Genomic DNA, 12,326 nt, shown 5'->3' on the forward strand with positions numbered 1-12,326 from the left:
TAAGAACATTTATATTAATTTGTAGTTTTTTTATTCACTTATAAATGAGTTACCAATGCAATACTATTATTTTTTTAAAGTTTCTGGCTTATCTTGAATAGAATTCTGCCAATTAACACATCACTACAGCGACAGCACCAACCGAGTTCTATTGGTATAGTGTTCGGCAAACAGAAAAGTATTCGATGTTGAAAAAACATCGAAGTTTTTAAGCGATGCATCGAAAACGTCATCACGAATGTCAAGCAGATGGAATCTATATGGATGGAGTTTATATTTGAAATGGCTAAATTTATTATAAAAAAAACAGTGATCTATTCATTAGTGCTGTACCCACTTCTTTAGGACCGTCTAGACATAAGAATATATTATTAAGCTTTCCGCAAAGTACATTAAGCATCTATCAGAATAGTCCGTATTATAATGCAATAAAATTTCACAATAAACTACCAGAATACTTAAGACGTGATATAAATTACACTAAAAAATCAAAACTATTATTAATTGACATTATAACTACAAGTGCTATTATAGAAATAGACCAGCGCCAAATAGATTTTTGTTTTTAAATGATTGATTGAGGAATAGTGGGAAATTTAAGTAACACAAATTGTGTGAAATGACGATTGATCAATCAATTGGTGGAATTAATCTAATTCTTTTACTATATGGTTCAGTTAAAAATAATCAATTAATAAAAAGAGATAAATTAATGTGTTTTATAATACCTCTACATAAGAAAATCTGAAGGACAAAAGTATCGATACCGTGTCCCTAAACATCGATGTATTTTCTATGTGGACACCCCTAATAACTAGCGATAGTGGAGATACGTACTATGAGCGATGAGCGATCTAAAGCGCTGTTCCAAATAAGGAAGCTGTATTAGATGCACCACAAGGTAGGTAGTAGGCTCCTCGCATTATATTCGAATTGTTGACAGTGGTCTTTCCGCGGGAGAAAATCTTAACACAGCGATGCAGAATTGTTATATTGACGCCAATGCCATCTAGTGGTGCGCGACGGAACTAATTTGTGTTGTTGCGTGATATCGATGCCTTACTTTCTCAAACTCGTATTATATAAAGAACGACTATTCAGAAGATGCTAAAACTTTTTATTTATTTTAAATTTCTTATCAAGGTTGTTGCTGTAAGAATAGATAAACGCCAGTGTGTAAATATGAGGCAAATCAACCTGTCGAATTTGTATATACAATCAATTTTTTCCATATCATTAAGATACGAATTTAAGAAAGTAAGGCGACGATATTGTGATTTTATTACAATGCATATTAATTTTAAGTGCGCGGATTGCGGGATGCGAGAGGCAGTCCCCCACACCTCACCTTCTAAAATCTATACTCGCGTTCAAAACGCTCGCCTGAATTAACAGTACAACTTACCACTTGAACCAAAAACTTTCTTAAACACCTCCTGGACCTGTTCCATATCATGGCAACCTGTGATCCTCATCAACCGCCTCTCGATCGCAGTCAGAGGTTTCTGAGTGGTTGTAGTGGTTGTTGTAGTCATTGTAATCTTCTTGGGTTTGTTTTGTTTTATGTGTTCGATTGCTTTTAGGATATCTGAAAGGTACAACATAACGGTAATGAGATATTTTGTTATATATTGACGGTAATGATAAATTACTTTCAACACTCGATACTCAATATATTTATTGTCTTCATATGGTATGTACGGACAACGGCACATCAGACTACACATTTTTGTTCGAAAATCGCCTCCAGTGCAACGGAACAAGATACGTCAATGTGTAGCTTGATGTGCTGGCGTGTGTACATAAGGTCTTAAAATTAAAATAATACTGCACTTATGAGTCCTGTGTTAAGGATATCAATAAGAGCAGAGGCAGGCCGAGATTTAAACTAGTCAATGGAATTCTTCACTATCAAATGTATGTATAATAAGAGGTTATCACTAAGAAAATTCCAATTAAATTAAATTACAAAAATAATCATGACTATATAATATAATTCAGAAGTTTATTTATTATTTATTAATTTTATTATTAAAATTTGTTACAATGTTATTATATTTTGTAATTACTTAGAATATAATAGATGGGAGCTTGGTCACAGTTTCATTTCATCTTAAGCGATAATATCCTTGACGATGTCTAGAAAATATCTGAATTGAAGCTTTCGGGAAAAAACATTGCCGGCAGTGTATTTCATTCCTTTGCCGTAGTCATTAGGACAGATGAAACAAAGTTTTGTGAATGGGTGGTAAGGTTATGATATAACGATGGAGCGTTCTAGACTTTCTAATATATTATAATGTACTGTAATAAGAATTTTTCGAAAGTATGGTAATGATTTTTTTATGCACGTAATTTTACTCACCTTCTTCTCCAGTGTATGCTCGTAATCTTCTTAAAGACTCAATGAAATCTGTAAAAATAATCATTCAAAAATTTTTAATTTATATTTTTAAAACATTTTCTTTTTGTTTTGTAAATCATTATTAATGCTTAAAATACAAATCAGTGATTAATAAATTATTAGTTTAGTTTTAAGAACAAACGATAAACGATAAATATGATATTTACCTTTTGCCTCGGTGTAGTCTTCGAAGATAGTAATGACTTCGTCAAAACCTGGAACAAAAATTACTCTGTACGATTTTCTACATTTCTACGAATGAAAAATCTTAGAGTAATAATTTCATTTTCCATGAAATTACATTATATTCAGGCTATATGTTTTATGTAAATAAAAGCAAATAAATATAACATGAGACTCTTGCATTATAATGGCTAAAATACTGTGTACTTAGCTGTCTGCATTTTAATATATATTTTATTTCATATATTTTTATTTGCGTAAATGAAGTAGGTATCGTATACACACATTATGCTAACTATCAGTAACAATGAGGTAAAGCAAGCAAAATTAAGTGATTCAGAGAATCAGTCGATTACAATCGTTACAGTCAAAAAAAATGCGTCATTGTTACAGAAATATAGGTAGTTGAAAATAGTGGTAGTAGGAAATAAGATTGAAAATAAAAAATATATAAAACAATTGTATAGTATAGTAAAAACCGTATACTTACGGAATCGCTTGCTGAGGGTAATGATAGCTTCGAAGAAGGTAATGACATCTGAAAGGACATAAAAATATTGCAATTTCACAAATTCTTCATTCCGTCATCACAAAAGCTCAATAGAGAACAAGCGTCTCAAAAACACACACAGGTCTACACACATGCTCCCTACTCACTCATAATAATTAACATTACTCTGAAGTAATAATTGTACAACCAGAAAGTGGAGACTAAAAATCTTCAGGTACAGAACAACCTCAGTTTAAGCTCCTGTCTCTAACGCATCGATGTTATAGCTCTGTTATATTTGTTTGTTACTGTTAGTATGTGAGATACATCACCAAATATTATTATGAAATGTTTTCTCTGAAGTGATTACTATGAAGTAATTAAATTATCATTTACAGTTAAAGCGCGATGTACTTAGTATACTTAAGAAAAGTCAGTGGTTGAAATTACTAGGCAAGCGCTTTTCTAAGTAATAAAAATGAAAGTAAATTAATTTGCTACTGCGCGAACCCAGTGAAGGTTAAATCGTGCAAAACAGCTGCGCTTGTATTGAATATTTTCACGAATAAACACTTCTTCGGCCGAGCATCGAACAATCAACAGCCCGTGAGGATGCGTCGTGGAGAGGCGAAACACGCGTTGGGTATATTTAGTGCTGGTGTTTGTGACTATAGTTGCGCTTGCGTTATTTATTTTATTAATTATATGCGTAACGAGAGTGGGGAAATTAACTGCATGAAAAATATTTAACACAAGTGCAGCTATTTTGCGCGATTTAACCTCGGGTTCGGGGAGTAGCGAATTAATATACTTCCATTTTTATTAACATGGACTTTCGCAATGTAACGCCTGAATCTATTAATTATTCTTCTAAGTTAAGGCTGCTTTAAGAAATATACAGAGAAAACTACAAAGCTTAAGATATTTAATTGGAAATACTTACCTATACGAACTATTGAATAGATCACCTCGATTGCCTCGAATAGTCCTGGAACAAAAAATGTGTTAAAAAACGAATCGATATTTCGGGGAAGAAAGTACTCAAAAGTCGAGCTATAAAGTTTGCAAGACGATTGAAAAGTAAAACAAGCATAATTTATACTTTTTGCTTAATAACTTTTTCAGGATTTCGAATTTTGGATTATCGGTACGAGAACATACAAATTCTTATCCAATTTTTTGATATTTTTGAATAAAATCTTCTTTTACGTCTCTTCTTACCCGAAATATCAAATTAACAAGTTAAAGCCAACTTGTATAAATAAAATAAACAATCAAAAATCTATAACATTCCAAAACATAACATGTGGCACCAATTAAAAGGAATCTGCATTCTTGAATTGCTTTTACGAACTAATTTTGTTATAGTATTTTATATAATATAGACTTTGAAATGAAATGAAATTTTATTCACCAGCAAACACGGTAACAAAAGATATTATGCAAGGTGTCAGGGTTACGTGTTGCATCAGGTACTGGCACGCAAATATTATAATTAAATTGAAGTTAAATAATGTCATAAAATTATAATTATATAATTTGTCAAATAAGCAATGTGAAATAAAATTAAGTAGAAATGCCAATAAATAGCTACAGCAATAAAATCATAATATAAACAATATCAAAAAAGTATGAACAGCACAAATACAAATTCTTTCTTTCTATAATTTCTATAATTTTAAGTTAAATATTTGCACAGCTTATTTGCCTTCGTATATCAGTGACTTGGACTATGTTGCATTTTTGGATAATTGTGAGCGTATTATTATGACATCATCGAATTCTCGTACACTTATTGTTGGGGATTTTAACTTGCCTGAAATCGACTGGCTTACGACATCTCCTACTATAAGTACTAACCGCCGAATTTGCGCTCTGACTGATTTTATTAATAGAACTGATATGACCCAATCTAACTTGACTTTAAATAAGCATAACAAAATATTGGACCTGGTTTTCGTACAGTCAGACATGCCATGCAGCGTATTTGAGTCGCAAGCATTGAGTCGCTGTGATAAATATCACCCCCCACTTGATTTAATTTTACAAATACATTGCCCCAAATCACCATTCCTGAAAGAGAACCGCACTATAAGATATCGATTTTACAAAACTGATTTTTCTTCCTGTCTCTCCGAACTCTCCCAAATCGACTGGGAACAGCATTCTGGTCTCAATTGTGACGATTTTCTATTTGTGTTCTATAACCACTTATGGGAAGTTATCGAGAAGCACACACCAAAAACTTACTCTAAAAATACGTGCCCCACTTGGTTTTCCCGCTGCCTTATTAAAATTTTAAACGAGAAAAATAAATATCACAAAAAGTTTAAAAAATTTGGTAATCCACGAGATTTCGACACATTTTCGATGCTTAGATCTAGGGCAAAAATCGTTTTACACGGGTGTTTTGAGAATTATATTACTAGTATAGAGACAAACATTAAATATGACATAAGAGCTTTTTGGAGATACGCTAAATCCAAGAGAATTACTAATAACTTACCGAAGCAAATGCACTACGAGGGCGATACTGCACATACCGGCTGTGATGTGGCTAACTTATTTGCTAAACACTTTGCGTCAGTTTACTCCGAACCATCAAAAACGCCATACATTCCGGACTTCCCAGAATCGAATTATAGCATTTCATCTTTTATCGTTTCTGAAGCTGACATAGAATCAATAATAAAATCCATTGACATAACAAAGGGAGCAGGCCCTGATGGTATACCACCGGTTTTTGTAAAAAACTGTGGGACTGTAATATCAAAGCCTCTCAGTATTATATTTAATAAGAGTCTTAGTAGTGGTTACTTTCCCCAATTATGGAAATTGGCTAAAATTACCCCAATCCACAAATCAGGCAGTAAATCTGATGTCAAAAATTATAGGCCCATTAGCATTCTTTCTTGTTTCTCAAAAATTTTTGAAACCATGGTACATGAGCGCTTGAATTTCCACCTAAGACATGTAATCAGTCCAAGGCAACATGGTTTTGTTAAGGGCCGTTCTACTACTTCTAACCTCTTAACGTATGTGCATTACTTAAATGCGGCCTTTAATGCTCGTTCTCAGGTTGATTCCTTGTACACTGATTTTGCTAAAGCCTTTGACAAGGTTGATCACATAATTCTTTGCCAGAAGGCTCATCACCTCGGTGTTCACGGCTCGCTTTTGCGTTGGCTTGCTTCATACTTGGAAAACCGCACGCAGCTCGTTGCGGTTTACGGTTACGAGTCTGTTCCTTTTGAACCTACATCAGGCATACCTCAGGGATCTAATTTGGGGCCTCTTTTATTCCTATTGTTTATAAATGATCTTGTGGATTCCATTTCTTGCCCCTGTCTAGCTTACGCTGATGATTTAAAACTATATTGTGAAATAAAAACAGTAAATGACTATGCCGCTTTGCAGCGTGATTTGGACCGTGTGTGCGTATGGTGTTTTAGAAACAATATGTATTTAAACGTAGACAAATGTCACGTTATTACGTTTTCCAAAAAAATAACAATCACTGAATACCAGTACAATATGAACAGCGTCGTACTAACGCGACAGAATAGGGTCAATGATCTTGGTGTTTGGCTTGATGCTAAACTAAATTTTTCGTACCATTACGATTACATGGTTGCCAAAGCAAATAGAATGTTAGGTTTTGTTAATAGAGTCACTAAGCCATTCAAAAATCCGAACAGTATTATAACGCTATTTTCTTCCTTGGTCCGCAGCAATTTGGAGTATTGCTCAGTTATATGGTCACCCATGTATAATTGTCATATCGACAGAGTAGAAGCTGTCCAAAGACGGTTCCTGCGTAATTTGAGCTCGAGATATGGGATGCGTAGGAAATTAGAGACTTACGAGGCAAGACTCAAATATTTTAAGATTAATGCTCTCCAATCCAGACGTGTGATACTGGACTATTCCACATTGTTTAAAATTGTTAACAGTGAAATGGATTCAAGTGAGCTCTTAAGCCATGTCTCGTTTAAGATTGGCAGTAAACGTACACAAAAAGCTTTCTTTCTACCATGTACTACTAATAATGTCTCATATAATGATCCTATTTACCGTATGTGTAGAGCCCATAATGACTTGTGTAAGGACTTGGACATATTCTCCCACAGTCGATATACTTATTTAAATATTTGTAAGGACAAACTGAATATGTTGTTTATTTAAAAATCTTATTCTTAATATTATCTATGTGTAACATGATTTGTACTAATTAATTATTATTATTATTTTTTACTATAGTTTTTGAGTAGAGTTTGATTATTTTTTCTAGTTTGTTAATTTAAAAGTACATTTATTTACCTCGCAAATGTCGTGCGTGGCTGTCATAGGAGTGCAAATTAACTCAGATTGTAGTATAAGTTAATTTTAAGCAATGTCTCAGTTTGTATTCTGTAGCTATGCCATAAATAAATAAATAAATAAACAAACAAAACGTAAATTTTTTTCATTTAAAAAATCTTTAGTAGTCCGAAATGGCATTTTCCGGAAATATCGTTTGCTCGAATTTTCATAACCTCGAAAGTAATTTTGAGAGGAAAATGTTTTTTCTTTTAAACCTAACTTAACCTAACCTAACCGAATCTAATCGTGTCTTGCGATAAACATCCAACATATCCTGAAAGAACAACGGTTTCGTTATAATTCGGTTTTCGGTGTAATGACAATTCGAACAATCGTTATTTCGAAAAATATATTCGAATTTGTGGTAGGTTACCATCCTATGTATGTCAATAAGCCAACCAAGATTGGATGTTGGCTATTTGGACTTTAGTAAAAAATATCCACTCACCCTTCTGATTGGTCAACTTCTTAAGTTTGTTGGTAGCAACCCTGATGTTCGATGAGTTTGTAGATTTCATTATCGTCTCCAGGAAGACGATAACGTCTTCCGTTGTACGCGTGTACCTCAGGATCTTCTCAATGATTACGAAGATATCTAGAACGATTTAAATTTTTTTGCCTGGTATCAATATAATAGCTATTGCCTAAATTAAGTTGTTAAGCATGATTAGTTCTATAGACAGGTTTTTCACAAAAGACATCATTCTAAATTCATTCATTCATACATTCATCATTCCTCTTTTAATAAAAAAAATCATATTCATCTTTCTCATTATGCCTTCTTAAGAAAGACCCTTACTCTAGCCAACGATCTCGCTGCTTGCCGGCCCTGCACCGCCGTCCTCGGTTTGCAATACCCGAGGGCAGAGGCCTCCAACTGCGAGTCTCCATTTTCTCTTATCTTAACCTATGCACTACCCTACATTACTCATTCTTCTCTACTATGCCTTAAACACTCTCAGATTTTTTCTTTATAAGTACAATGTATTGATTTGCATTCTCACCATCTTTACAGAGGTCTATATCCGAAGGTCTATATCCTTTATAGAGGTTCTATATCCGAAACTGAACCCAAATCACTAAAAAATAAATTATTTTTTATTTAATTGCGGTAAACATTGATTCGCAGTCAGCTGATCCTGCTTGATCCAAAGGTCATTGACTTGCATGGTGCTACTAAAACTTATAGCGCAGCCGGAGTTCACAGGAACCGAGAAAGTATTGCTATATCTTTCTTTCTCAAACGCAGCGCACGCGCCTGTCTAATTACCTCGTTTACGCACAAGGATTAAGGTGGAATAGTCAAACTCGCCGCCATTCTAGTGATCTATTAGCTAGCTTTCATGAAATGCCACGTGGTTTGGTATATATACAAGAGTTAGTGCAAAAATAACCGCTACCAGGTTCACCAGACCTTGCATTACCATCAAGTGCAAGTACGTGCCTGTTCCTAACGCATGATGTGAAAGGTTTCTTTTACGCGGAGGAGATTACGAGTGTCTTAGATTTGCGCGCAAAAATCGTCTCTGCTTTCAAAATTGTGAAGTCAACAATACTTTCTTGTAACCTAAAGTTGGTAAGTACCAAATCTAAGTTACAAAAAAACTTTTTTAATCAACTTTTCTATTTAATGTAAATAATTAGTAAAATATAACAATACTAGTAAATAATCATAATAAAAAAATAGGTAAATAGCGATCCAGAAAGATTACGCGTCGCTCGGTGAAGCGGGTGGCGGGGTCATTGCCCTCGCGCGGTGCATATGATTTTGGGACAATTTTGCAAAATTTTAGCAGGTACAATTAGCCAGAATATTTTATTTAAATATTTTTAGATGATTTAGCATTGTTTCTATTTTTTTTAAATATGACGAGAATACAAATCAATATACTATATAAATGTATTGTTTTACTTAGTAATTTTTCACCCTATCAATTTCGTAGTTCCCATCCACTCTAAAAGCCACTCTAATACGACAAAATGTGTTTACCTCTGTATCCAGTTGTCACAGCATAGATTTCCATGGCACCTTGGAGCGCTATAAATATAACAGAAAATTGGTTAATGTAAGAATTCAAAGTAAAGTTTTCCCCTTTTCAAGATATGCTATACTCACATGAAGTTCCAGCATACTCAATAATCTTTCTGAAGAAATCCCTGATGTCCTCGTGACTTGATTGGATGCGGATTTGCTCCAAGCACTGCAGGAATGTATCTGGAAAGTCACGAAACTATAAAGTACACTGTTCAGACAATCAGCTGCACACTGTTACATAAACAAATGCATACCAGTTTTAAGAAAATTTAACAGTCAAAATGATTATTACAAAGAAAACTAAACCACTCTTGCAATGGCAAGTCCTACAATGCACTTACTAAGTTTTATATTGTTCCGCCCAGAGCTCTAGTTCCGATAATTTTATTTTAACCACATCGTAGCATAGTATTTCCATTGAGTCGCCACTGACATCATAGTGGCAAAGGCAATTGAGTCTCAATAGGGTTTTAGGCTATTGACTGACATAGCGATAGGACGAGTTGTGCTCTTTTCAACTCGCGTTACTCGAATTGACGTGATTGCTGACTCGAGTTGCAACTCGAGTTGACTCAACTCGGTGTCTGACAGTGCAATCGCGAGTCGCAAGTACCGAGAGTAATGCGGGGTATATTCATATGAATTCGAACCGACGATTCACCGAATTGGCCACGATCAGCCGGCCGACCGCGGCCGACTCAAGACCTCTGCGTGGCAGTCCAGCATGGATACCGTTCGGCCACGGAAGTAGTTTGACTTGACTCGCCCATCGCTAGGTGTCAGTGGTATGGTAATGATGGCATTCATTCAATCACTGACGATAGACTTTGCCTTATTAAAACTACAATGGAGATATGCATAATATTTAAATTAATTTTTATTTCGTTTAAACAGCAATGTTTAGTAGTCAATCCTCGAATTAACTGTATTTTTTATGTCCTATAAACTAGTAGACTACGCCATCGCCGTTGAAGAGAAAACGAGACAAAGGACAGGATAATAAGCCAGTCACTGAGAAGCCAGTATTGTTAACTTTTAAAATAAAATTCTGAAATTTAAAGTAAATAGAAAGTTTTGATACGAGTTTGAGAAAGTAAAGCTACGAAATATTAATCCTATTTTTATTTGATTTATTTTCCGAATTAATAAAAATTAAATTTAAAATAAAATTCATAATTTAAACCCTACCTAAACCTACCCACATAATTATAATGCTGTGGAATTTTCTCTCTCAACTTATTCTTTTTGGTAACCTATCACAATCTCGAATATATTTTTTCCAAAATTTTTTTTTTTTTTTTTTTTTTTTATACCTGACAGGCAAATGACTCCACTCCACCTGATGTTAAGTGGAAAATGGTATCCAAACGCGAAGGAACCTAGTGCAGCGATGGAATCCTCACTGCACTAGCCGCCTCCACCCTGCCTGCCTACAATATGCCTCTTCACGCCTCGTTTGAAGGACCCCATATCATAAGAGGGAGGGAAGACATGTGCCGGAAGGGAGTTCCATTTGTCAACAGTGCGGCAGAGAAAGGAGCCACCGAACCTTTTAGTACGCGATGGAATGCGGCAGGTAGTGAAACGGTGACTACGAAGGCCAGCACGCGTGCTTCTGAGCAGGAACGGGGAAGGGGGGATGAGGTTGAACAGCTCCTCAGAGCACTCACCATGGTACATGCGGTAAAAGGCGCTAAGCGATGCAACATCTCTACGCAGTTGCAGAGGTTCAAGGCGTGATGAGACCTCTTCGTCGCCTATAATTCGAGTAGCACGACGCTGTAATTTATCCAAGGCATCGAGTAGGTACTTGGCAGAGTCGTCCCACAAGTGCGAACAATACTCAACGCAAGACCGGACCTGTGTTTTGTACAGCAGGCATAACTGGTCCGGCGTGAAAAAACGTCGCACCTTGTTCAGGACTCCGAGTTTCCGTGAGGCTGTTTTGATCACAGATTCGATGTAGCTCCTTGGATTCAAATCACAGCAGATTTCCATACCGAGCAAGGTGAAACTGCTCCGAGGTGAAAGTGCTGTGCTCATCAGAGAAGGCATGGGAAGGAACGGCGACAATTTTGTTGTTAACGCGCAAACCTGTGTTTTCTTGGCGTTGAACTCAACAAGATTACTGGATCCCCATGCAGATATGAGGTCCAATATCCTATTGAGCTCAACGACAAGATCAGATCGCTCTCTGTCAGTATCGGCGCGCCCAGCTGCGGGGAATCCATGATATCCCCCATGAACAGTGCTATCATCTGCATAACAATGAATATTCCCAAGTGGAAGCATATCATTGATATGCAGAAGGAAAAGCGTGGGAGATAGGACGGATCCCTGCGGTACGCCGGCGTTCACATTCACGAACCTCGAAATGCTGCCGTCAGAAACGACGCGAATTCTCCGCTCACGAAGGAAATCGGCAATCCAGCTGCATAACTGGGCTGGCAAACCGTACGCCGGGAGCTTGGAGAGAAGAGCTTTGTGCCAGACCCGATCGAACGCTTTGGCTATATCGAGGCTAACAGCCAACGATTCGCCACGTTTGTCTATAGCCTCACCCCAAATATACGATAAGTACGCTAGAAGGTCACCCGTTGATCGTTTCGGACGAAACCCACACTGCCGATCATTAATTATGGAGCGATCTTCTAGGTATTGGGTCAGTTGTTTATTAAGGATCCGCTCTAAAACTTTGCATATTATGGAAGTAATGGCTATGGGACGGTAATTATGCGGGTCTGATCGGTCGCCTTTTTTGGGAACTGGTTGCACATTAGCCTCTCTCCAAGAGTCCGGCACACGACCTGAAGAGAGCGACAGACGATACAGTCGCGTTAGCACGGGGGTCA

The 12,326-nt window shown here is 36.2% G+C and overlaps 1 protein-coding gene across 1 annotated transcript; it reads right to left on the reverse strand.

Annotated features, from left to right (window-relative positions):
- Nucleotides 1–1,405: 1,405 nt before the first annotated feature.
- LOC113236362 lies at nucleotides 1,406–9,471 on the reverse strand (the record flags this gene model as incomplete). The annotated part of the gene is made up of 7 exons (XM_026472394.1): nucleotides 9,430–9,471; nucleotides 7,888–8,034; nucleotides 4,021–4,065; nucleotides 3,078–3,125; nucleotides 2,572–2,619; nucleotides 2,366–2,413; nucleotides 1,406–1,588 (listed from the first exon to the last, which is right to left on the reverse strand). Coding segments are annotated over exons 1-7 (553 nt in total), but the record flags the coding sequence as incomplete, so codon positions are not given.
- Between the last annotated feature and the right edge of the window lie 2,855 nt (nucleotides 9,472–12,326).

Source organism: Hyposmocoma kahamanoa, unplaced genomic scaffold, assembly GCF_003589595.1.
Source record: "Hyposmocoma kahamanoa isolate Upper Pololo Valley unplaced genomic scaffold, ASM358959v1 91184, whole genome shotgun sequence".
Lineage (NCBI taxonomy): Eukaryota > Metazoa > Arthropoda > Insecta > Lepidoptera > Cosmopterigidae > Hyposmocoma > Hyposmocoma kahamanoa.